The sequence below is a fragment of the Leucoraja erinacea genome, chromosome 37 (genome assembly GCF_028641065.1).
Source record: "Leucoraja erinacea ecotype New England chromosome 37, Leri_hhj_1, whole genome shotgun sequence".
In the NCBI taxonomy this organism is placed as follows: Eukaryota; Metazoa; Chordata; class Chondrichthyes; order Rajiformes; family Rajidae; genus Leucoraja; species Leucoraja erinaceus.
This window is the reverse complement of record NC_073413.1, coordinates 5,693,528-5,717,740: the sequence shown is the minus strand read 5'-3', so window position 1 is coordinate 5,717,740 and position 24,213 is coordinate 5,693,528. Positions and strand designations below refer to the sequence as shown.

The following is a 24,213-nucleotide window of genomic DNA, read 5'->3' as shown; positions in this document are numbered from 1 at the left end:
CATGTTAACCCATGTGTATGAAACATGTTAACCCATGTGTAGGAAGCATGTTAACCCATGTGTAGGAAGCATGTTAACCCATGTGTAGGAAACATGTTAACCCATGTGTATGAAACATGTTAACCCATGTGTAGGAAGCATGTTAACCCATGTGTAGGAAGCATGTTAACCCATGTGCAGGAAGCATGTTAACCCATGTGCAGGAAGCATGTTAACCCATGTGTAGGAAGCATGTTAACCCATGTGTAGGAAGCATGTTAACCCATGTGTGGGAAACATAACTCACTTATGGGGACAATGTTAACCCATGTGTGTGAGCATGTTTAACCCATCACATACTAACCCAGTGTGTGGGAACGTTAACCCATGTGTGTGAGCATGTTTAACCCATCACATGTTAATCCAGTGTGTGTGTGAGCATGTTAACCCGTCTGTAGGAGCGACCTGTCCCTTTAAACCCGAGGAGGAGCCGAGCGGCTGCGATCACCATAGCAACTGAAGCGGCAACAAGGTGAAGCCCCGCGCGGTTCACCGGCTTTTACTGGAGATTATTCTCGCAAACGGACACCAAACTAGTTCCGATAACGGCTTAATGTGTCCAACTGTTTGTCCCGAACTTGGGTCGAACAGCTGACAACCCAGCGGTATGAAGATTGATTACTCTAACTTCAAGTAACCCCTGCATTCTCTCTCTCTCCCTCTCTCTCCTTTCTCTTTCTCTCTCTCTCTCTCTCTCTCTCTCTCTCTCTCTCTCTCTCTCTCTCTCTCTCTCTCTCTCTCTCTCCTCTTTCTCTCTCTCTCTCTCTCTCTCTCTCTCTCTCTCTCTCTCTCTCTCTCTCTCTCTCTCTCCCTCTCTCTCCCTCTCTCTCTCTCTCTCTCTCTCTCTCTCTCTCTCTCTCTCTCTCTCTCTCTCTCTCTCTCTCTCTCTCTCTCTCTCTCTCTCTCTCTCTCTCTCTCTCTCTCTCTCTCTCTCTCTCTCTCTCTCTCTCTCTCTCTCTCTCTCTCTCTCTCTCTCTCTCTCTCTCTCTCTCTCTCTCTCTCTCTCTCTCTCTCTCTCTCTCTCTCTCTCTCTCTTCTCCCTCTCCCCCTCACTCTCTCTCTCTGTATCTCTCTGTCCCTCTCTCACTTCCCCTCTCTCTCTCTCCCCCTATCTCTCCCCCCACCCCCAGTTTGTAGGTTAATTGGCTTCAGTACAAAATGTAAATGCGTCCCTAGTGTGTAGGATAGTGTTAGTGTGCAGGGATGGCTGGTCGGGCGGACTTGGTGGGACAAAGGGCCTGTTTCCGCGCTGTACCTCTAAACTAAACTAAAACAGATTTTCCGCCAGTAATTGACACACAGGACAGTTTACAGCGGCCAGTTTGGGATGTGAGAGAAAAACAGAGAACCTATGTAGACACAGGGAGAACGTGCAAACTCCACACAGCCTTTGTGTCTGCAACAGGACCTGAATCTTCACATCTGTGGGAAAAGAAATAGAGCAAATCAACACACCTTCAGAAGTGTTTGAAGGTTAAGTCTAGCTGTTACAATGGTTCAAGTCCCCAATGAATTTGAACCTTTACATGTACGCATTGTCCTAGTTGACATAGAAATATTGATATAAACGTTTGACACATTCAATTTCTTCTCTAATAGCAACAGACAGGAACAAACCAACTCCACCCAAAAGAAGGTGAGTGTTACCATATAAACCTGTAGTGGTAAGACTTGGCATGATAAAGGGCCTGTCCCACTTTCATGACCATTGCTAAGTTTGCCCTTGACTCGTACTCACAGCATGGTCGTCACGAGGTCGTAGGTAGGTCGTAGCAGGCCGTGATGCTAGTCGTAGGTACTCGTGGCATCAAGTAGGTCGGGGCGTTTTTCTAGCCTGATGAAAAATGTCCACGAGTGAAAAAGATTGTGAATGAGGTCGTGAAAGTGGGACAGGGCCCTTAACTATATGTATTTCTTTCCTACTGATAACTAGATTTTAATTCCAAATTTATTTAATGACTTGATTTTGTACGCTCATCTGCTTTGTTATTCATATATGGGCATCATTACAAGACCGGCATTTATTCTACACTGTCTCTCTAATTGGCTTCAAGAAGGTGAGCTACCTGATTGAATTGCTGCAGTCTTTCTTGGTTTAGTTTAGTTTAGAGATACAGCACGGAAACAGGCTCTTCGGCCCACTGAGTCGGCGCCGACCAGCGATCCCCGCACAGTAACACTATCCTACACACACTAGGGACATTTGACATTTATACCAAGCCAATTAACCTACAAACCTGTACGTCTTTGGAAGTCTGTGGAAGTCTTGGAAGTCCTACAAGTCTGTGGAATTCTCTGCCTCAGAGGGCAGTGGAGGCAGGTTCTCTGGATGCTTTCAAAAGAGAGCTAGATAGGGCTCTTAAAAATAGCGGTCAGGGGATATGGGGAGATGGTGAAAGTACTTTGTAAAAGCATGATCTTTTAACCTACTATAAAAAAAAAATTAATATAATATATTGTACAGTTGTACAGAGCCCTAGTGAGACCATACCTTGAGTATTGTGTGCAGTTTTGGTCCCCTAATTTGAGGAAGGACACTCTTCCTATTGAGGGAGTCCAGCGTAGGTTTACAAGGTTAATTCCTGGGATGGCAGGACTGTCATATGCTGAGAGAATGGAGCAGCTGGGCTTGTACACTCTGGAGTTTAGAAGGATGAGAGGGGATCTTATTGAAACATGTAAGATTGTTAAGGGCTTGGACAAACTAGAGGCAGGAAACATGTTCCCGATGTTGGGGGAGTCCAGAACCAGGGGCCACAGTTTACGAATAAGGGGTAAGCCATTTAGAACGATGATGAGGAAACACTTTTTCTCACAGAGAGTGGTGAGTCTGTGGAATTCTCTGCCTCATAAGGCGGTGGAGGCAGGTTCTCTGGATGCTTTCAAGAGAGAGCTAGATAGGGCTCTTAAAAATAGCGGAGTCAGGGGATATGGGGGTATTGATTGGGGATGATCAGCCATGATCACAAATGGCCTACTCCTGCACCTATTGTCTATTGTCTGTCTATATATTGATTGTCCCATAATATAAAAAGGCATGTCCTGGTGAATACAAGAGTGAAGCGTTTGTTTTAAAGTTCATTGTGAAACAATGTTTTATTTTATTCACCTTAGAGCAAATGATTCAAGAAGAAGATGAAGCTGATGAGGAAATCCAATCTTTACAGCAAACAACGAGCCAAGCACCTCAAAGCAGCTCTCCTGTGCCAAATGAGTCTGAAATCGAGACAGAAGAGCAATGTGAGAAGGAATATGTATTTGGCTGTGTGTGCACACAATAAGCTAGCTACCTCACTCAGAGACAGATAGAAATGGCCCATTCGCATGGTTGAGAGATTTAATTTAGTTTCGAGATACAGTGCAGAAATGGGCACACGGGGTCCACACCAGCCAGTGATCCCCACACACTAACACTATCCTTCACATACACCAGGGGACAATTAGTACATTTATACCAGACCAATTAGTCTACAAACCTGTGCATCTTTGGAGTGTGGGAGGAAATCGGAGCTTCCCGAAGAAAACCCACACAAGTCACGGGGAGAACGTACAAACTCTGTACAGACAAGGCCCTGGAATCAGGATGGAACCCGGGTTTCTGGCACTTTGATTAACCGCGTAAGAAAAACGTTACTGGTTAAATACAACTCTTGCCTTTTCCACAAGCTTGCTGGGATGCTTAGATTTTATAGTCATAGAGACGAGACATACAGCACAGAAATGAACCCAGGGTTTACCAAGACCTTGCCAACCATCAGGCACCCAACCATGCTAATCTTAACACAAATCCATTTTTTACTCTCAAATTTCCATCAACCTGCTCCAGATTCCACCATTCACCTACATGCTCAGGGCAAATCACACAGGCTAATTAACCTATCAACCTGCCCGTCTTTGGAATGTGTGAGGAAGCTGGCAACATACGGTCACAGGAAGAATGTGCGTACTCCACACAGACAGCAGCCGAGGTCAGGATTGACTCAGTAGCATAGCGGTAGAGCTATTGCCTTACAGCGCCAGAGACTTGGGGTCAATCGTGACTATGGGTGCCTGTCTGTACGGAGTTTGCACGTTCTCCCCGTGACTTGCGTAGGTTTTCTCTGAGATCTTCAGTTTCCTCCCACACTCCAAAGACGTACAGGTTCAGAAGTTAATTGGCTTGGTGTAAATGTAAAATTGTCCCTTGTGTGTGTAGGGCAGTGTCAATATGCAGGGATTGCTGGCTGGCGTGGACTCGGTGGGCTGAGTCTGTATCTCGAAGCTAAACTAAACAGCATCTCTGCCAGTGACGCAACTGTGCCATCCTAATTTTGTTTTTGAAATGCAGCGTGGAAACAGGCCCTTCAGCGTAAAGCATCTGTGCTGACCAGCGATCACCCTTAGACTAGTTCCATCACACACACACACGCACACACACACACACACACGCACACGCACACGCACACGCACACGCACACACACACACACACACACACACACACACACACACACACACACACACACACACACACACACCCACCCCGCAGGGGCCAGGGAAAGCGGGGGAGCGCTGTCTGAAATTCACACCCGCGATGAACAGGAAGATAAAAGACGGCTGGCATAGTTACGGTGAATCCTTTAGAGAGCGCGGAGAGAGGGGGAGAGAAGAGGGGGAGAAGGAGTGGAGACACTTTTAAGAAGCCAGACAACGTTAAATAAAGTTTAGCGGGCATTTAACATTAGCCGTTGGTTTACTTACCTTTTTCTCAACGAGCTTTACCTTCGATTACCTTTGATTGCCTTCGATTATCTAGGATAGCATGCCGACCTACTACGACCCACCTCGACTAAACATACGAGTAAAAAAATATCGATTTTTTTCCATGGCGACCTTTTTTTTACTCGCGGGCTTTTTTCAGCATGTTGGAAAAAAAAAACCGCAACGACCTAGCTGAGGCCTCGAGTACGCGGAGACTACTCTCGAGCATGAAGGAGAGTTACAAAGACCTCCCAGGACCTTGTGTCGACCATGCTGCGAGTATGAGTCGAGGGCAAACTCGCGGATTAGGTCGCCGCAGGCAGTGGGACAGCCCCTTAAGGCAGCAACTTTACTGCTGTGCCCCTGTTGTACTGTAATGTTGCAGTACTTGCAGATAATCACATCTGAGACTAAAGAGATGCATAAGGGGGAATGGAGGGAGATGAAGAGAAATGTGGTAGGGCTTATTATCCAATCTGATTGTGCATAGGTTGGGAGAGGCACTGAAATTAGTCATGGAACGCACACGGGTAATTACACATTCAGTCCCAGTGCTCGTGACATCTTGTGGAAATAACGTGAATGGTTTTGTTTCCAGCTTCCGATCTTCTTATTCCTGAAGCAAATGCGAATGAGGAAGTGGTTGAAGTGAGTCCGATATCTGCCAGCGAGCAACATTCCCAAGAATTTCCGCTGTCCAGAAGCGATGAATTATCTTTAACGGGAAAGGAAAGCGAGCAGAGCAGTGTCGCCAGTATGTTTGTCCTTATGAGTAAAAATGTGGGAGCAATCCTAAACTTGGTTATACCGAAATGGTGGACGCAAAAACCTGGAGTAACTCAGCGGGTCCAGATTTTTGTGTCTTCATGGAAACATAGAAACATAGAAAATAGGTGCAGGAGGAGGCCATTCAGCCCTTCGAGCCAACACCGCCATTCAATGTGTTCATGGCTGATCGTCCCCAATCAATAACGCGTGCCTGCCTTCTCCCCATATCCCTTGATTCCCCTAGAGCTCCATCTAACTTTCTCTACATTTGGTTTAAACCAGCATCTGCAGTTCCTTCCTACACAGGAAGCCATCAGTTTTGCTCCAGTCTTGATCTGCCACCTACTGCCCTTTTCCACACTTGATCGAAAGCTGCATTGAAAGTTGAAGGTGGTGGTAAATTTTATTCTCGGTGCCTGCCTTTACCGAGAGGTGGAGCCCATGATATAGGAATTGGTCAGTGTTTCCAGTATCCAGCAATGAATGTTTATTGCCGGAACACAACTTGCCGTTACCAATTTTCAAATAAGTCCCTGTCCCCTGAGTTACTCCAGCTTCTTGTCTCTATCTACCAATTTTCAAAAAGTTGGTTTTCTGAGCTGAGCTTGAAGATAAACAAAGGGGACCGGAATCGGGCAAAAAATTCACAAATTGAGAGTCGTAAAGAAATGTTCTAAGGAGTAAATGATGGAGGCTGCAACATTACAAGGAGACATTAAATAAACTGGTAGACAAAAATGCTGGAGAAACTCAGCAGGTGAAGCAGCATCTATGGAGCGAAGGAAATAGGCAACGTGTCGGGCAGAAACCCTTCTTCAGACAGATAAAAAATACCGGAATCTCGTGCAAAAACACTGGTACCGAGATGCAGTGAAAACCTTTGCACGCTATCCAGTCAAGTCATATTATGCCACAAGCCACACACATACTGCCTGACCCGCTGAGTAGACACACATATCCCTAAGTGGTGCTGTGGTCTCAGTGGCCGAGTGTGTTACCACCCGTGGAGTAGATTTTAATTTCTGCTTTGGCCATCAAACAAGTTCCTTCTGAAACGAAGAGACTGAATTTGGTCTTTCCGTTGAATACAATTGTCGTTCTGCTCGAGAGCAGACTCGAGCTGTTGCGTCAATGTGCAGGAATGATCCCACAACTGGAATAAATCGGGTGATGTAAATTAGAGGAAACCTTTTCAAAAAGGGGTAACAAAAATTAAAATAATACTCCTTTTGTGGTGCTGGCTCGAAGGGCCGAATGGCCTCCTCCAATTTTTCAAATGTTGCAACATTTTCGGCGACAGTTGTGACATAAGTGCTGTCGTAGGTTGTCGCCAGGTGTCGTGGGTGAATTCCATTAAAACTAGTCCCTGGCAATCTGCTAAGGAGTCGCCTAAGTGGGACTGGCCCTTCACTGTGGAAGGAATTTCTCATTATTTTAGTTTTAGTTAACTACCATCTGCTGACAAGTCATATAAACTCCCAAGGGCAGAATGTGAATTAAACGTGGAAAAAAGTGAGGAAAAGATAAAGCAAGAAACAATAATTAATTCAAAGTTTGATGGTTCTAAGTCTGTAAATTGGTGAGGGAAGGAAAGGTAAGATGGAAAAAATACTTTGCATGGGTGTCGGGGGTTATGGGGAGAAAGCAGGAGAATGGGGTTAGGAGGGAGAAATAGATCAGCCATGATTGAATGGCGGAGTAGACTTGATGGGCCGAATGGCCTAATTCTGCTCCTATGATTTATGAACTTATGAAAAGTTTTGTATGGGTGAGTCTTGATTGCAATTTAATGAAATTGAATAAGGGAGAGGAAATGTGTGGGGAGGAGGCAGAGCAAAGAACTATAAATTTGTCAACTTCATGAATTCGAATGGTTTTATTTATTCTACAAGCTATAATATTAACTGTCTGTGTTTTAATTTAGCTGTAGGACAGAAAAGGATTAACCTGAAAGTGATTATTACAAAGACTACTGTGAGTACCCATTTCTGTTTTGTAAAAATAATCTGTGTGTTTTTAAATATTGTGGTAAATCAGAGTGGTAATCTACAGGCACAGGAAGTTATAGGGAAACAAAGGGTGATGGGTGTAAGGAACAAGCTGCCAGAGGACTTTCATATGAAGAAAGACTGGATAGACTCAGCTTGCACTCGCTAGAATTTAGAAGATTGAGGGGGGATCTCATAGAAACTTACAAAATTCTTAAGGGGTTGGACAGGCTAGATGCAGAAAGATTGTTCCCGATGTTGGGGAAGTCCAGGACAAGGGGCCACAGTTTAAGGATAAAGGGGAAATCCTTTAGGACCGAGATGAGAAAAACATTTTTCACACAGAGTGGTGAATCTCTGGAACTCTCTGCCACAGAAGGTAGTTGAGGCCACAGTTCATTGGCTATATTTAAGAGGGAGTTAGATGTGGCCCTTGTGGCTAAAGGGATCAGGGGGTATGGAGATAAGGCAGGGATGGGATACTGAGTTGGATGATCAGCCATGATCATATCGAATGGCGGTGCAGGCTCGAAGGGCCCAATGGCCTACTCCTGCACCTATTTTCTATGTTTCTATGTTTCTAGGAGGTAGTTGAGGCTGGGACTATCCCGTTTAAGAAACAGTTAGACAGGTACATGGATAGGACAGGTTTGGAGGGATATGGACCAAACGCAGGCAAGGTGGGACCAGTGTAGCTGGGACATGTTGGCTGGCGTGGGCAAATTGGGCCGAAGGACCTGTTTCCACACTGTATCTCTCAATCACTATGAAAGATGAAGCTGTGGTGATAGTGATGCACATGACAAGTGTCAGGTTGGAAATATCACTCTGCAGTGCATCGGTGACAATAAAGAACCATTGAACTCCTGCTGAAGCCAACAGACGTGGTGACGTTCTAACCTGTGTCCCAGTATAACACTGTTGTACATTTACCAATGTCCAGGGCAACTAATGTATATCTTGCATTTTACCGAGGAACCTTGAGCTGAACGTACACCTCGGTAAGCATAAACACTGAAGGCTGGGAATAAGTAGTGTATTCTAATATTTGCACAAAGCACTTATGTTGGCCTATATGTGGCATGTATACAGTAATTGAAGATGGAGTAACTTTAATGCAGAATGTACTGTGGCTGAGCAATGACAAATGTGATGAATTGACAACAACCCGCATCCGACACATTAATAGTTTCCACCACAATCAATTGTATTTCTATAGCACATTTAAAGTGAACTCACGTTGACCAAAGTGCTGCACATCAGTGCAGGTATTAATGTGCTACATACAATGGTACACAAACCTAACAGTACATACATAATCTGTTTACAGTGCCCCCTCAGAGGGCCTCAAAAAACGCTATGGAGTAGAAATAGGCTTTTACGAAACGAAATATTTGAAATCTTCACAAAATTATTTAAAATACAATTGATACCAAAAGCAGAATGGATTATCTTTGGAATAATGGAAGGTAGCCCTGAACTAAACCTAAACCTAACCGTTTCAAAAGAATTTATTTAATTACGGGCTAATAACGGGGAAAAAAGCTTATACTCAAATTCTGGAAAAACGCTCCTACACCAACAATAAAAATGTGGATTTCAAACATGTTCGAAACATTACACCTGGAAGATATGAGACTCCCCCTCGCAGGCAAAGCAGATCACTGCCAAAAGACGTGGTCTGCATTTATGGACTTACTACAAGCATAAGGTGCAACAGTAATTAAAAAAAATAAATGGTGCCAGGATCTGGGGGGGGTGAAAAATATGAAGTTGGTATATCCCTTTTTGCGTAGTTTTTTTTATAATAGAGCGATTGTTTCTCTTTCTTTCTTTCTTTTCTAGGGTCAATTTCTTAACTTTCTTCTCTAACTCTCTCTCCAATGGGCTCTCTTTTCCCAACACTTTCCTGCACTATCACAACTCTTTCTCACTTTCCTTACTTCATTTTATTTCTATCTTTCTTAAAGCTCAAAAAATGAAGGGGTACAACAAATGTAATAAGATATATGTGGTGTGTATTACTGTAACGTAAAAATAAATAAATACCAAGAAAAAAAGAAAAAAAAGAAATAGGTTTTTAGCCTCGACTTAAAGGCGTCGATGGAGGGGGCAGTTCTGATGAGGAGAGGGATGCTGTTCCACAGTCTAGGTGCTGCAACCGCTTTAGTGCTTCCCGGATATTCTACTGCTTTAGTGATCTGTCAGTTTTATTCGTGCTGTGTAATCTTTATCCGTTACTAATCAGAGTGATGAAGCAAGTGAATCCGAGAGGACCTCCTCGTCTGCTTTCCCCAGTTCTGAGAACGTTGCAGAGAAGGAAGAATCTTTGCAGACAGTTGGTACAGATATATCTCACGATGACACCTCTGCGGAGATGGAATTTACAAGTGGTATACCAACCATTGAAACAGCGACATCAGAGGGAGAAGGTAATATCAGCATTCAAATGGCCGGCGCAGAGTGAACTATGCATTTAGAAAGTTGCGACTTCTGATTGGGATGGATATTGTGTGTTATCAAGGAAACCAGAACCACTTTCAAAGGTAAGGTTGAAGAGGACGGCACAGTGGTAGAGTTGCTGCCTTGCAGCACCAGAGACCCTGGTTTGAACCTGACTACTGGTGCTGTCTGTGCAGAGTTTGTACGCTCTCCCTGAGAATGCATGGGTTTTCTCCGGGTGCTCCAGTTTCCTCCCACATTGCAAAATAGTACAGGTTTGTAGGTGAATTGGCTTCTGTAAATTGTCCCTAGTGTGTAGGATAGTGCTAGCGTGCGGGGTGATCGCAGGTCGGCAGGGACTTGGTGGGCCGAAGGGCCTGTTTCCCCACTGTATCTCCAAAGAAAAGTGTTAAAAGATTGATAGTTCTTGATAAGTCAGGAGAATGGGGATGAGAGGGAAAAATTGCATGATCAAATGGCGGAGCAGACCCGATGAGCCAAACGGCCTAATTCTGCCTTGCCTTATGATCTTATGAAACTTTGAGGTTCTTCTTTTTAGACCAGAAACAAAAAATAGTCAGGCTGCCCTGCAGTCATGCATGTTAAGAATAAGGGGCAGACCATTTGGGACTGAGATGAGGAAAAAGATTTTCACCCAGAGAGTTGTGAATCTGTGGAATTCTCTCCCACAGAAGGCAGTGGATGCTAATTCTCTGGATGTTTTCAAGAGAAAGTTAGATATAGCTCTTGGGGCTAACGGAATCAAGGGATGTGGGGAGAAAGCAGGAAGGGGGTACTGATTTTGGATGATCAGCAATGATCATATTGAATGGTGGTGCTGGCTCGAAGGGCCGCATGGCCTATTCCTGCATCTATGTCCTATGTTTCCATGTTATCCACATCGGTTCTTGTGCACTCATTGTAGACACACTGCGACCAGGAGCATCTATGCATTCAGCTTTATCACCTTTGAAGGTTGGGTCTGGTCCATGTGCACAGTTGCTGCTTGAAAGAAACGTTATAATCGGAAAGCTCGGTTCTGATGGTGTTGAGGGATTTGTACATTATAATTCAGAACTGTAACAATGAATTCAAGAGCTCACTTTAAAAAAGAGTGCTTTTTATGTTTCGGTAGAGGCATCTATTGCAGAGGAAGAAGAAATAGAAGAAGACGAAGAAACAAAACAGAGAAAGTTTGAACGTATAAAATTGGAATTGAAATTTAAAGTAAATCTCTTTTTTATTTGAAGGTAGACAAAAATGCTGGAACTGCTGTTCTTAAGAAGGAACTGCAGATGCTGGAAAATCAAGGGTAGACAAAAATGCTGGAGAAACTCAGCGGGCGAGGCAGCATCTATGGAGTGAAGGAAATAGGCAACGTTTTGGGCCGAAACCAAGGGTCGCCTATTTTCTTCGCTCCATAGATGCTGCCTCAGCTGAGTTTCTCCAGCATTTTTGTCTACTTTTGATTTTCCAGCATCTGCAGTTCCTTCTTAAACTCTTTTTATTTGACTCAGTTTCTAATGGTTTACGTTGGAACCTTAGCCCCACTCAATAGTTTGGTTTCATCACTTTTTCTACCTGACATATTCCTCTTCTTTGGTCATGTATTCCTTTTGGGTTGTTGGTTGCTCATCGCATGTCCTAGACTGCTCCCACGCCCCAAGTCGCGCACCTGGAGATAAAACAGAAAAAGCTGGAGGTACTCAGCACTCTGATAAGATCGGTAGATAGGCGGCATGGCGGCACACAGTGGTAGAGTTGCTGCTTCACAGCGCCAGAGACCCGGGTTCAATCCTGACCACGGGTGCTGTCTGTACGGAGTTTGTACGTTCTTCCCGTGGCCTGCGTGGGTTTTCTCCGGGTGCTCCCTCCGGTTTCCTCCCTCCAAAGACGTACAGACTTGTGGGTTACACAAAAAAGCTGGAGAAACTCAGCGGGTGCAGCAGCATCTATGGAGCGAAGGAAATAGGCAACGTTTCGGGCCGAAACCCTTCTTCAGACTGATCGGGGGCGGGGGTGGGTGGGGACAAGAAAGGGAAAAGGAGGAGGAGCCCGAAGGCTGGGGGATGGGAGGAGACAGCAGGGGGGCTGAGGAAGGGGAGGAGACAGCAAGGACTAACAAAATTGGGAGAATTCGATGTTCATGCCCCCGGGGTGCAGACTCCCCAAACGGAATATGAGGTGCTGTTCCTCCAATTTCCGGTGCTGCTCGCTGTGGCCATGGAGGAGACCCAGGACAGAGAGGTCGGAGACGGAGTGGGAGGGGGAGTTGAAGTGCTGAGCCACCGGGAGGTCAGCTTGGTTATTGCGGACCGAGCGGAGGTGTTCGGCGAAACGATCGCCAAGCCTCCGCTTGGTCTCACCGATGTAGATCTGATCGTTTGTGGGTTAATTGGCTTGGTTATAAATGTAAATTGTCCCCAGTGTGTGTAGGATAGTGCTCGTGTGTGGTCGGCGTGGAATCGGTGGGTCAAAGGGCCTGTTTCCGCACTGTGTATCTAAACTAAACTAAACACTGGAGGTTGAATCTATGGAGCGAAGGAAATAGGCAACGTTTCGGGCCGAAACCTTTCTTCAGACTGATGTAGGGGGGGGGGGCGGGAAGAAGAAGCCTCCTCTTCCTTTGGGCTAAGGGAGAGCTGGGAAGGCGAGGAGAAAGTAGGGACTACCTGAAATTAGGAAGTCAATGTTCATACCACTGGGGGTGCAAACTGGCACCTCCTCTTCCTTTCTTCTTCACGCCCCTCCCCCCCACCCCACACATCAGTCTGAAGAAGGGCTTTGGCCGAAACGTTGCCTATTTCCTTCGCTCCATAGATGCTGCCTCACCCGCTGAGTTTCTCCAGCATTTTTGTCTACCTTCGATTTTCCAGCATCTGCAGTTCCTTCTTAAACAACTGGAGGTTGACGTTCTTTTTCTTCCATTGTTATTCAGGAATTGTTTGACGAACACAGTAGGTTTAAGCTCCTTAATACCCAAATACAAAACAAACTGGCTAATTACTACAAGAAGAAAGCAGAGGAATCAAAGATTGAGTTAAAGAAGCCCCAAGCAGATTATGATCAGCGCTACGGGAAATTCATGGGTAAGGCAAGAAAACTAGGACATGAAAAGGATTGTCTGGCAAGAGAACATTGTGCTGTAACTCTCGGGAATTGGGGAGTGATTATTTATAATAGTGGATATAACGCCAGGCAACTGGACTGTATCGTCTTTTGTATGTTGCTGGAGCTGTGTTCATTCAAGCCAAAGGGAGCATTCGTACACGCAATTTGCCCAGACTACGGGCGCTGTCTGTACGGAGTTGCACCTTCTCCCCGTGACCTGCGCAGGTTTTCTCCGAGATCTTCGGTTTCCTCCCACACTCCAAAGACGTGCAGGTTTGTCGATTAATCGGCTTGGGTGACATTTTGGGTCGAGACTGGTGTGTGAAGAAGGGTCTCGACCCGCAACATCACCCATTCCTTCTCTCCAGAGATGCTGCCTGTCCCACTGCGTTACTCCAGCTTTTTGTGTCTATCAATGATATGTCTAGTTCCATTTCTGTATTCAGCACGTCTTTGGGCATATTTAAGGCAGTACGATGGTGCAGCAGTAGAGCTGCTCTCTCATGGTGCTGGAAACCTTTGTTCGATCCTTGCTATGGGTGATGTCTGAGCAGAGTTTGTACATTCTCCCTCTGACCACATGAGTTTTCTCCGGGTTCTCCGGTTTCCTCCCACATTCCAAAGACGTGCAGCTTTGTAGATTTATTGGCCACTATAAACTTCCCGCAATGTGTAGGACATAAAGCTAATGTATGGGTGATCGATGGTTGGCGTGAATAAGATGGGTTGAAGGGCTCGTTTCCACGCTGTATCTCTAAACTAATCTAAACCTAGGAGCAGAATTAGGCCGTTCGGCCCATCAAGTCAACTCCCCCATTCAATCATGGCCGATCTATCTTTCCCTCTCAACCTCATTCTCCTGCCTTCGCCGCATAACCCCTGGCACCCGCACTATTTCAAAAATCTGTCAATCTCCGCCTTAAAAATATCCATTGACTTGGCCTCCACAGCCTTCTGTGGTAATGAATTCCACAGATTCACCACCGTCTGACTAAAGAAATTCCTCCTCATCTCCTTTCTGAGCCCAGTTAGATCCACTGGGAAGTGTGTGTGTATGCGTGCATGTGCGTGTGCTTGCGTGTGCATATGTGTGAGCGCATGCATATGTGTGAGCGCATGCATGTGTATGTATGTGTGCGTGCGTATGTGCATGTGTGCATGTATATGTGTATGTACGAGTGCGCATGTGTGTGTGTTCGTGTGCATGTATATGTGTGTGTGAGTGCGCGCGTGTGTGTGCATGTATGTGTGTGAGCGCGTGTGTGTGTGTGAGCGCGTGTGTGTGTGTGTGTGTGTGTATGTGAGTGAGTGCGTGTGTGCGTGTGTGTGTGTGTGTGTGTGTGTGTGTGCATGTATATGTGTGAGTGCGCGCGCGTGTGTGTGTGTTGGTTATGGGCAGAATTCCGTTTGGACAGCTAGCAGCTTGTTGACACTGTTCACACAAATATAGAATGAGCATGTGTTACAGGTCTTTCCTTTGTTAGTGTCTGCAACGTCAGGATAGGAGGGGTAGAAGTTTCAAGTACCAAAGACAAACTGAAGTGGATGTTATTGACATGAGGGTCGCAAGGGGCTGGAATAAAGGCCCTGTTCCACTTGGCGATTGTCGGAATCAATGATGACGTATCAGGTCACCAAAAAAGTCGCTGCATGATGCGGCGTGATGACGTATTGTGTCTCCTCAAGTGTCGCAACATTTTTTTGTAGCCGCTGAATTTTGAAATGTTCGAAATCTTTCGGCGACCCTCATGCGTCAGTCAATGACGCCGGCAGTCGCCAAGAAAAATCGGCAAGTGGGACAGGGCCTTTACTCAGCGGGTCAGGCAGCATTGCTGGAGAACATGGACGGGTGACGTTTCGGGTTGGGACCCTTCTTCAGACTGTGACTCCTTTTGAGTAAACCACCGTTGATTGACCTGCATTTGCTTGTCTGGCACAGACGTTCTGGCTAAGGTGCAGGACACGTACAAGGAAGAGAACGATCATTTCCAGGAGCAGATCGATGAGCTCAGTGGTAATTGTGAGGAGCAACAGCAGCTGACTGATTATGCATGGAGGATGTTTCAGTCCAGGAAGAAAGTTGTAGCAAAGAATGCATTGAACAAACGGTTAGGAAGGCAAGCAGCGCTCCAGGTAAATTCATTGTTAGTCTCTGTGTATGTATCTAGGAATGAAGTGGGACATATTGCTTTGCACAATGTGTTTCATTTGTAACAGAACACTAAATGAATTCCATTTGGAACCCATCAATTTTCACAGGCACACACACACACACACACACACACACACACACACACACACACACACACACACACACACACACACACACACACACACACACACACACACACACACACACACACACACACACACACACACACACACACACACACACTGTATATAATATAATATATATGTGTATAAATTATATAGAAATATAAACAGACAAACCATTCTCTGATCTAATTCCTCACGGGGTGCAGCAGTTGAAACAATCTCCCTTATTGGATTTTGGGCCGGATGATCTTTATTGAGAGTTGACCCTTTTTGAGGGAAGAAGTGATGAGCCCATTGAAAACTGAAAAATATGGGTGTGTGAATGCATTAACTGAACTTGTTGGCAATGTTTATATTTCATCTGGGGGTTGCAGAACGATTAGAAGCGTTTTCTGTCACCTTTCCAGGTGTTGTACTTGAAACAAGCAAACAAGCACCCAAGCATTTACATAGAAACTGAGAAACATAGACAATAGGTGCTGGAGTGGGCCATTTGGCCCTTTGAGCCAGCATGGTCATTCAATATGATCATCCACAATCAGTACCCTGTTCCTGCTTTCTCCCCGTATCCATTGATTCCATCAGCCCCAAGAGCTAAATCTAACTATCTTGAATACATCCAGTGAATTGGCCTCCACTGCCTTCTGTGAGTCATGCCTACTATGTTCTGTTGTGCTGATGCAAAGCAAGAATTTAATTTTCCTATCAGGGACACATGACAATAAACTCTCTTGAATCTCTTGAATAACAGCTTATTCTTAGAATTACAGCTCTTAGTACCGTGACTCTGGACATAGGTTTGTCGGTGAATCAATTGAGAAATGTTAGTGCTTGGGAATGTGAAATCCGAATTTAATATTAAGATCTTCAATATCAGGGATGATAAGGTTACAATGCAGTCTAAAGAAGCCACTTCAACACAACAATATTCCTTGGTCTCAATTACAAACTAGAGCAATTCATATACTCAAACCAAAGTTAATGTTAAAAAACAGCTCATGATCTTATTTTCTCTCTGTGTGGGTGTACACTCGTGTGTTGTGTGTTTGGGTGTGCATATTCCTCAAACTGTGGAACATCTTGGACAATACTGCCACAGAAGGTAGTTGAGGCCAGTTCATTGGCTATATTTAAGAGGGAGTTAGATGTAGCCCTTGCGGCTAAAGGGATCAGAGGGTATGGAGAGAAGGTAGGTACTGGATTAGATACTAAGTTGGATGATCGGCCATGATCATATTGAATGGCGGTGTAGGCTCAAAGGGCCGAATGGCCTACTCCTGCACCCATTTTCTATTTTCTATGTTTCTATACAGCTCACCCCCTCCATGACACACTGGTCCTGAGGAGCGCCTTGGTTCCACCAAGATGCAGTACAGAACGCCACAGGAGATCCTTATTCCCTGTGGCTATCAAACAGTACAACTCCTCTCCCTTCTGTCGTGGGGTAGACTAACTCCCCTCCCCCCTCCCCAATCTTTGCACATCCCCAATCCTGGACTTTCCACTTGTCACTTTAATTTCATGCATCTTGTTGTGTTTTATGACTGTGTTGGCTGACCAATTTCCCTCCTGGGATAAATAATGTTCTATCGTATGGTATGTGTGTGCATGTGCAGGAGTTAGAGCGGGTTCAAAGCATTGAGGAGCAGAAAGAGAAGGAGATGAGGCAGATCCGATTCCTGATCATCAAGATGAAGAATAAACTGAAGTATTATGAGCATCAGTTGAAGGCGAAGGAGGAACTGGCTGATGGACTCAATCTGATCGACTACGAGCAGCTGAAAATCGAGAACCAGTCATACAGTGAAAAGATTGAAGAACGGATTGAGGTGAGCAGAGCCAAAGAGCTGACAAGAGTTTAGTTTAGAGATACAGCGCGGAAACAGGCCCTTCGGCCCACCTAGTCTGCACCGACCAGCGATCCCCGCACATTAACACAACCCTACACACACCAGGGACAATTTATACATACACCAAGTGGGTGGAAACCGAAGATCTCGCAGAAATCCCACGTGTTCATGGTGAGAACGTACAAATTCCGTGCAGACAGCACCCATACCCGGGATCGAACCCGGGACTCCGGCGCTGTCAGGCAGCAACTCTACCGCTGCGCCACCGTGGCCATGATAGTATGATCCGGTTGGCTTTGTAGATGGACCGCAAGTTAGTGTTGCAATAATGTGGTTCAATGAACAGCTTCAAGAGGAGAAAATCTTCCCTGGCAACAAAAAGTGTATTATCAAACACTGCAAGCTGGCATGACTGAAATGTCAGATTAACTCAATGTGAGTGCCTTTAGAATGGGGACGGATTGAAGTCTAAATGTAATTAAAAAAAGGAACTGCAGATGTTGGTTTATACCAAAGATAGATACAAAGTGCTGAAGTAACTCAATGGGTCAGACAGCACCTCTGGGGAACATGGATAGGTGATGTTTTGCTTCGGGACCCTATTTCAGACTGAAAAGACACAATATGCTGCAGTAAAATGCTAACATGCTGGCCCTGATTTGTCCTGTTTTTTTAAAATTCTTGCTTTTGATGGTGGGTGTATGGAACAAGCTGCCAGAGGAGGTAGTTGAGGCTGGGACTATCCCATTGTTTAAGAAACAGTTGGACAGGTACATGGATAGGACAGGTTTGGGGTGTTATGGACCAAGCGAAGGCAAGTGGGACTAGTGTAGCTGGGACATTGTTGGCCAGCGTGGGTGAGTTGGGCCAAAGGGCCTGTTTCAATACTGTATCACTCTATGACTCTAAGTTTTGGCTGTGGGTGTTAGGATGTCACTGTGCATTATAAATGACCATCAGTTGTTCATTTAAAAGGTGATTCTGCTAGTATCTTCACGGTTCTGGATTTTCTCAGGCCTGAGATCTGATTTGGCTTGGAGTACAGTGAAGAGGGCAAGAGATAAGGGAGGTGATGAAAACTCAGGGTGAGCCCACCTTAATCTATTGGAACTCAGGTAGAGGAATCCCAATGCTGGTCTGTTCAAACACACTGTAACCTAATACTGCAGATGTTGAAATTTGCTTTGGAGCATCAGTAGTACTTTGCTTTTGGACCCCTGTTTATATTACTGTCCAAAGATCGATGGTGGTGAATAATGTGGATGTTTCCGCTTGGTGACCCAGTGAAATAGAGACCGACTTAAAGACGGATGGATATAATATTCCATACAGCGTCGGCAGCAGGACTTCAACATTGAAACTTTTTGCATAATGAGGCCACTGTGTAGCATTTTACTGAGTCACAAAGTATGTAACTGAGATGTCACAGCAGCAATCCCTGCTCTTCATTTTGCAGGAAGTCACCAAAATGAAGAAGAAAATAGCATCCACCATCGAGGTGCTGACTCACATCAAGGAAAAGCTGGAGTACGTGGAGAAAGAGAACGAGGAGAAGAAAATTCGACTCAGGGAGGTTGAGGCGGTTGTGGCGCAGGTAATGGTGGTGGAGAGGGCAGTCACGGTAGAGTTGTTGCCTTATAGTGCTTGCAGCGCCGGGTTCGATCCCGACTACGGGTGCTGTCTGTACGGAGTTTGTACATTCTCCCCGTGACCGCGTGAGTTTTCTCCGAGGTCTTCAGTTTCCTCCCACACTCCAAAGACGTGCAGGTTTGTAGGTTAATTGGCTTGGTATGAATGTAAAATTGTCCCTAGTGTGTGTGTGTGTGTGTGTGTGTGTGTGTGTTCATGTGCGGGGATCGCTGGTCGGTGCGGACTCAGTGAGCCGAAGAACCTGTTTCTGGGCTGTATCTGCAGTTCCTTGTCTCTACATTTCGTACCTACCCATGTGCTCCAGGGATAGACATCTATCTCTTCCAGAGATGCTGCCTGTCCCGCTGAGTTACTCCAGCATTTTGTGTCTGTCTTCGGTGTAAACCAGCATCTGCAGTTCCTTCCTACACATGTTCTCCAGGGATGCTGCCTGACCCCATGGGTTACTCCAGCATTTTTTTTCTGTAAACCAGCATCTGCAGTTCCTTGTTTTATAATTGGCAGAAAGTTCAATGAATTGATTGGCAAAAGAACATAAAGTGATGCGAGGTAAAGTACTTTCAGCATGGTGCATGGTTAGATTCTGAAAATCACTGCATGGGTTAGATCAGTGGTTCCCAACCTTTTTTTGGCCATGCCCCACCTAATCACCTCTAAAATCCTGATGCCCCCCCCACCCCACCCTTGCTTTCCCTTGAGAGAAAACGGAGGAAATAGATATTATAAGGGTAACTTAGCAAAAGCTCTTTGCCACATTTCTAAATCCCTCTTCAATAAATAGGTTCCAATGAACTGGCCTCAACTACCGACTGTGGAAGAGAGTTCCAGAGGTGATTATGTAACTCTCTACACAAAAAAGACTTTTTTTATCCCGGTTTTAAAGGATTTCCCCCTTATCCTTAAGCTGTGACCCCTTGTCCTGGACCTACCCAACATCGGGAACAAGCTTCCGGCATCTAGCCTGTCCAACCCCTTCCAATCTTCCTGTCCATCTAGCATGGTTAGATTCTGAAAATCACTGCATGGGTTAGATAGTGGAGGCAGATTCAGCTGTGACATTGGAAAGAGAATGGGATAAATCTTTGAAAAGAAAAAGAGTGGAGGGCAAGAGAAAGAGTACAGGGTGGGTGGGGGGGGGCTTGTGGTTTGTTCTTGCACTGAGCTGGCATGGGTGAGTGCCTGGGGTAATGGGGAGAAGTCAAGCCAAGAGAGTTTATTGTCATGTGTCCCAGATAGGACAATTAAATTCTTGCTTCCTGCAGCACAACAAGAGTAAACAAAAATCCAGAACAGTTCAGTTCAATATACACATAAATAAGCAGATCAAGTTTACATCAATAGGTTGTTACAATTCAGAGTCTGTTTGTTGACGTTTAATAGTCTGATGGCTGTGGGGAAAAAGCTGTTCCTGAACCTGGCTGTAACAGATTTCAGGCTCCTGTACCTTCTGCCCGATGGTAGCGGAGAGATGAGTGTGTGGTCAGGATGGTGTGGGCCCTTGATGATGTTGGCTGCCCTTTTGAGACAGCGACTACGATAGATCGCTTCGATGGTGGGGAAGTCAGAGCCGGTGATGGACTGGGCAATGGTTACAACTTTTTGTAGTCTTTTCCGCTCCTGGGCGCTCAAGTTGCCGAACCAGGCCACGATGCAACCAGTCAGCTGTGCACCTGTAGAAGTCCGAGAGAGACATACCGACTCTCCGTAGTCTTCTCACGAAGTAGAGGCGCTGATGTGCTTTCTTTATGATTGCATCAGTGTGCTGGGACCAGGAAAGATCTTCGGAAATATGCACGCCCAGGAATTTGAAGTTCTTGACCCTTTCCACCATTGATGTAAACGGGACTGTGGGTCCCTATCCTACCCCTTCCAAAGTCCACAATCAGTTCCTTGGTTTTGCAGGTTATTGTGTTGGCACCATTTGGTCAATCGGTCGATCTCGCTTCTATGTGGGACGACAGATGGCACAATGGGCTAAGTGTTCGGCTGGCGACCGGAAGGTAGCCGGTTCGAATCCCGCTTGGAGTGCATACTGTCGTTGTGTCCTTGGGGCAAGACACTTCACCCACCTTTGCCTGTGTGTAAATGTAATGTAATTATGTGAAGCACTTTGGGGTCAATGCAAGTTGACTAAAAATGTGCTATATAAATAAGATTATTATTATTATTATTATTATACTAAACTTCTGTACCTTAGAAGGCAGGAGAATGGGGTTGAGAGGGAATGATAGATCAGCCACGATAGAATGGCGGGGTAGACTTGAAGGCGGGGTAGACAATGTTCCGATCACTTATGATCTTTATGGGCCAATGGGCTGAATGGAGTAGTTCCCCCCCTCCCCGCCGTGCTGGATTTTCTGATTCTGTAACCCAACTTCTGTTCGTTGTTGTTGCAGAAGAGAGAGATTTTGACCAAGACCAAGCAAGCACGAGACAGAGTGCGGACGGCCAACCACGAGCTGAAGGAGAAATGTGGTCTGCTGTGCAACAAGCTGTTGCTCCGCGACCTCGAGGACAACGTGGACGCCAACGAGAGACTGCATCACCAGCTGGAGGAACTAAAAAGGCGCCACACCGACCTAACTCTCGACTCCTATGGAATCAAGAAGAAAATTGAGTGGGTGAAGATGGGACAGGTACAGACTTAGCGGGTGGTGAGGGAAGACTTTCCACTTCATGCTGTTACGATCAATGACTTCATTCTTGATTCCTATGTGTGAGGAGAAGACATTGGGGCTGGTTATACAGGTATCGTAAGCCATGAAATGAGTACAACTGCAGCAGATCCACCAAGACCTAGACTGGCCACCAAGGAGAAACCAGGGTTCTCATCCACTGTATGATCTGAATCTTGTTCAAATACAACTAAAGTTTTGGAAATTTTTTTTTAATATTCTTGCTCCACATTCCTTCTTCTTGCGTGCGGCGTGCACAGCCTAAAGTTGTAGGACAACTTGTTCTATTTGATCTTACTTGATTGTGCACGGCAGGTTGATTGCATTCGTCGAAACAGGGCGGACCACACTCAAGGTTGCAATCTCCCACTCCCGCTCCACATTCCAAATCAACATTTCAAGCCATCGCAGCTGAATGAATTCATTCGGAGGAGTGGGAGAAATCATTGTTCCCATTTCTCCTGGAGAGAACCCAAACAGACTGTTTAACGGATGGGTGGGCAAATGACGGGTGTGAAGACCAAAGTTTGATACTTAAAGGTAGAACTCTACTGTTTAACGTTCCTGAAATGACACAATAGTAACTGAACCCGCAAAGCCGAAATTATCTTCTCCGGCAGCTCGTTCCATACACCCATCACCCTTTGTGTAAAAATGTTACCCCTCCCCTCGGATTCCTATTAAATCTTCTCCCCCCCCTCACCTTAAACCTATGTCCTCTGGTTCTTGATTCCCCAACTCTGGGCAAGAGACACTGTGCGTTTACCCGATCTATTCCTCTCATGATCTTGTACACCTCTACAAGTTCACCCTCGTCCTCCTGCGCTCCAAGAAATAGAGTTCTAGCTCTTTCTGCAAAATGCATTGGGCAATCTGGGTTTCGATGATTTAATATTTACCTCACTTTTACAAACGTTGAGATGAGTGTGCGTTCGGAAAAGTATCAACCTTGGACAACGACCTAACATCAATAGACAAAAGTCGTCAAACCAACAACGGAGATACGAGTGTGGGGTGAACAAAAGGTTGTCAAAAAAGACAGGTTTCAGGAGAGACAAAGAGAGAGTGTTGAGGGAGACCCTGACTGTCCTTGCAGGTGGGGCAGAAGTTCACTTGCACCTCCTCCAACCTCATCTAACGTATCCGCTGTTCCGGGAAAATCTGAATGATCGGCCTTAATATATGAATGTTCAATTCTTCCATCAGACACAATCATTCGGAGCCAGACACCAATACTACATGCAGTTTCATTAATTAAAATAGTTTTGAGACACACATGAGACTGCCGATCATGTAAAGTCAATATTAATCACAGTCTGTGAGTGTTATGTTTATTTTATTTTCTTTCTGTGTCATTTTGTTCCGTTTAATTCCTTGAGCCATCAAACATTGCTGGATTAACCCAAGGCATGTGGACTATTTGCAGATCAGCACACGGCAGCTCTCCCACTCGCTTGCTCTCTCTTCCCCCTAATAAGTACTTTAAGCTATTAGTCAACTGCTGAAACTATAAGCAGATTTTCTTTTGGAAAACAGAATCCATGAAGATGTAATTTAAACTGTAGCAGATGTGAAATTTTAAATGTCGTTCTGAACAAAAAAGGCAAGGATTGCATAGAAAGTTCCACTAATGAAACAAGATTTCTGACTATTACATGTGCAGTGGCGTTTCTCTCCATATCTCTCTCTCTCTTCTCTCTCTCTCTCTCTCTCTCTCTGTCCCTGTCCTCTCTCCTCCCTCCCCCTCCCCCTCCCTCCTCTCTCTCCCTCCCTCTCCCTCCTCTCCTCCCTCTCTCCTCTCCCCTCTCTCCCTCCCCCTCTCCCTCTCTCTCCCTCCCTCTCCCTCTCCCCTTCATCATCACTCCCAATGTAATCCCATTCTTCCTTTATTCCCAGGTCCAATCCACTCTCGATCTTCCCACACCATTTCCTACTGAACGCAATCTAATTCCATTCTCCCCTTGGTTTACACTTTAATGACCCACTCAGTCCCTTGCCTATTCTCCATAAGGGTCTCGACCCGAAAAGTCACCCATTCTTTCTCTCCAGAGATGCTGCATGTCCCGCTGAGTTACTCCAGCATTTTGTGTCCATCTCATCCTTCTCCAGCAATTATAAACTATCAATTTGAAGCTAATCTCATCCTAGTATCATGTAAAATACAGGAAGGAACTGCAGACGCTGTTTTAAACAGAAGATAGGTGAAAAAAATTCAATTCAAGTCAAGAGTGTTTATTGTCATGTGTCCCAGATAGGACAATGAAATTCTTGCTTGCTGCAGCACAATAGAATATGTCAATATAATACAGAACAGGAGATAAAAGTTCAGTTTGTTTATAAACCACATCTCTTCCCTTCTTTGTTCTCCTGTGGTTGGGGGCCTCGAGCCTTCCGTTGATGGGACAATTTTGGTTACCGTAGCCGTTGGTCAGGCCCTCCGTGTCGACGCCATCAAGATCCTGCATTGGGGGGATGTCGGCTCCCCCCGCGCCTGGCGATCGACCCCGGGTCAGGGCTGGTCGAAACCTTCTGCGTCGTTTAGAGCTTCCCGACATAAGTCTCTACCCGAGACTGTGAGCTCCTCGATGGTGAAATCCACAAGCTGCGGTTGGAGCGTCGATCCCAGGCAAGGGATTGGCTCCGATGGTTAGTCCACATTCTCACGGTGGGGCTCA

The 24,213-nt window shown here is 45.5% G+C and overlaps 1 protein-coding gene across 3 annotated transcripts; it reads left to right on the top strand.

The window, feature by feature from the left end:
• The first annotated feature begins 492 nt into the window (after positions 1-492).
• ccdc96 (coiled-coil domain containing 96) lies at positions 493-22,850 on the top strand. Of its 3 annotated transcripts, XM_055663150.1 has the most exons (12): positions 493-644; positions 1,639-1,675; positions 3,154-3,279; positions 5,376-5,531; positions 7,470-7,519; positions 9,782-9,965; positions 11,111-11,202; positions 12,914-13,064; positions 15,026-15,219; positions 16,980-17,192; positions 18,670-18,807; positions 21,260-22,850. In XM_055663150.1, exons 3-12 carry the CDS (start codon positions 3,159-3,161, stop codon positions 21,509-21,511), a joined length of 1,551 nt encoding a protein of 516 aa, XP_055519125.1. In that variant the 5' UTR covers positions 493-644; positions 1,639-1,675; positions 3,154-3,158; the 3' UTR covers positions 21,512-22,850. The 3 variants fall into 3 exon arrangements, with proteins under 3 accessions (XP_055519125.1, XP_055519127.1, XP_055519126.1); XM_055663152.1 differs by lacking the exon at positions 18,670-18,807; XM_055663151.1 differs by lacking the exon at positions 1,639-1,675 and having other exon boundaries at positions 501-644.
• The last annotated feature ends 1,363 nt before the right edge of the window (positions 22,851-24,213 follow it).

Excerpts from the sequence above, each read along its gene's own strand:
- ccdc96 (XM_055663150.1), top strand. The coding sequence starts at position 3,159 with ATGATTCAAGAAGAAGATGAAGCTGATGAGGAAATCCAATCTTTACAG. Across the intron at positions 9,966-11,110 it reads AGCGACATCAGAGGGAGAAG|AGGCATCTATTGCAGAGGAA; the intron begins GTAATATCAGCA and ends ATGTTTCGGTAG. Across the intron at positions 17,193-18,669 it reads AGATTGAAGAACGGATTGAG|GAAGTCACCAAAATGAAGAA; the intron begins GTGAGCAGAGCC and ends TTCATTTTGCAG.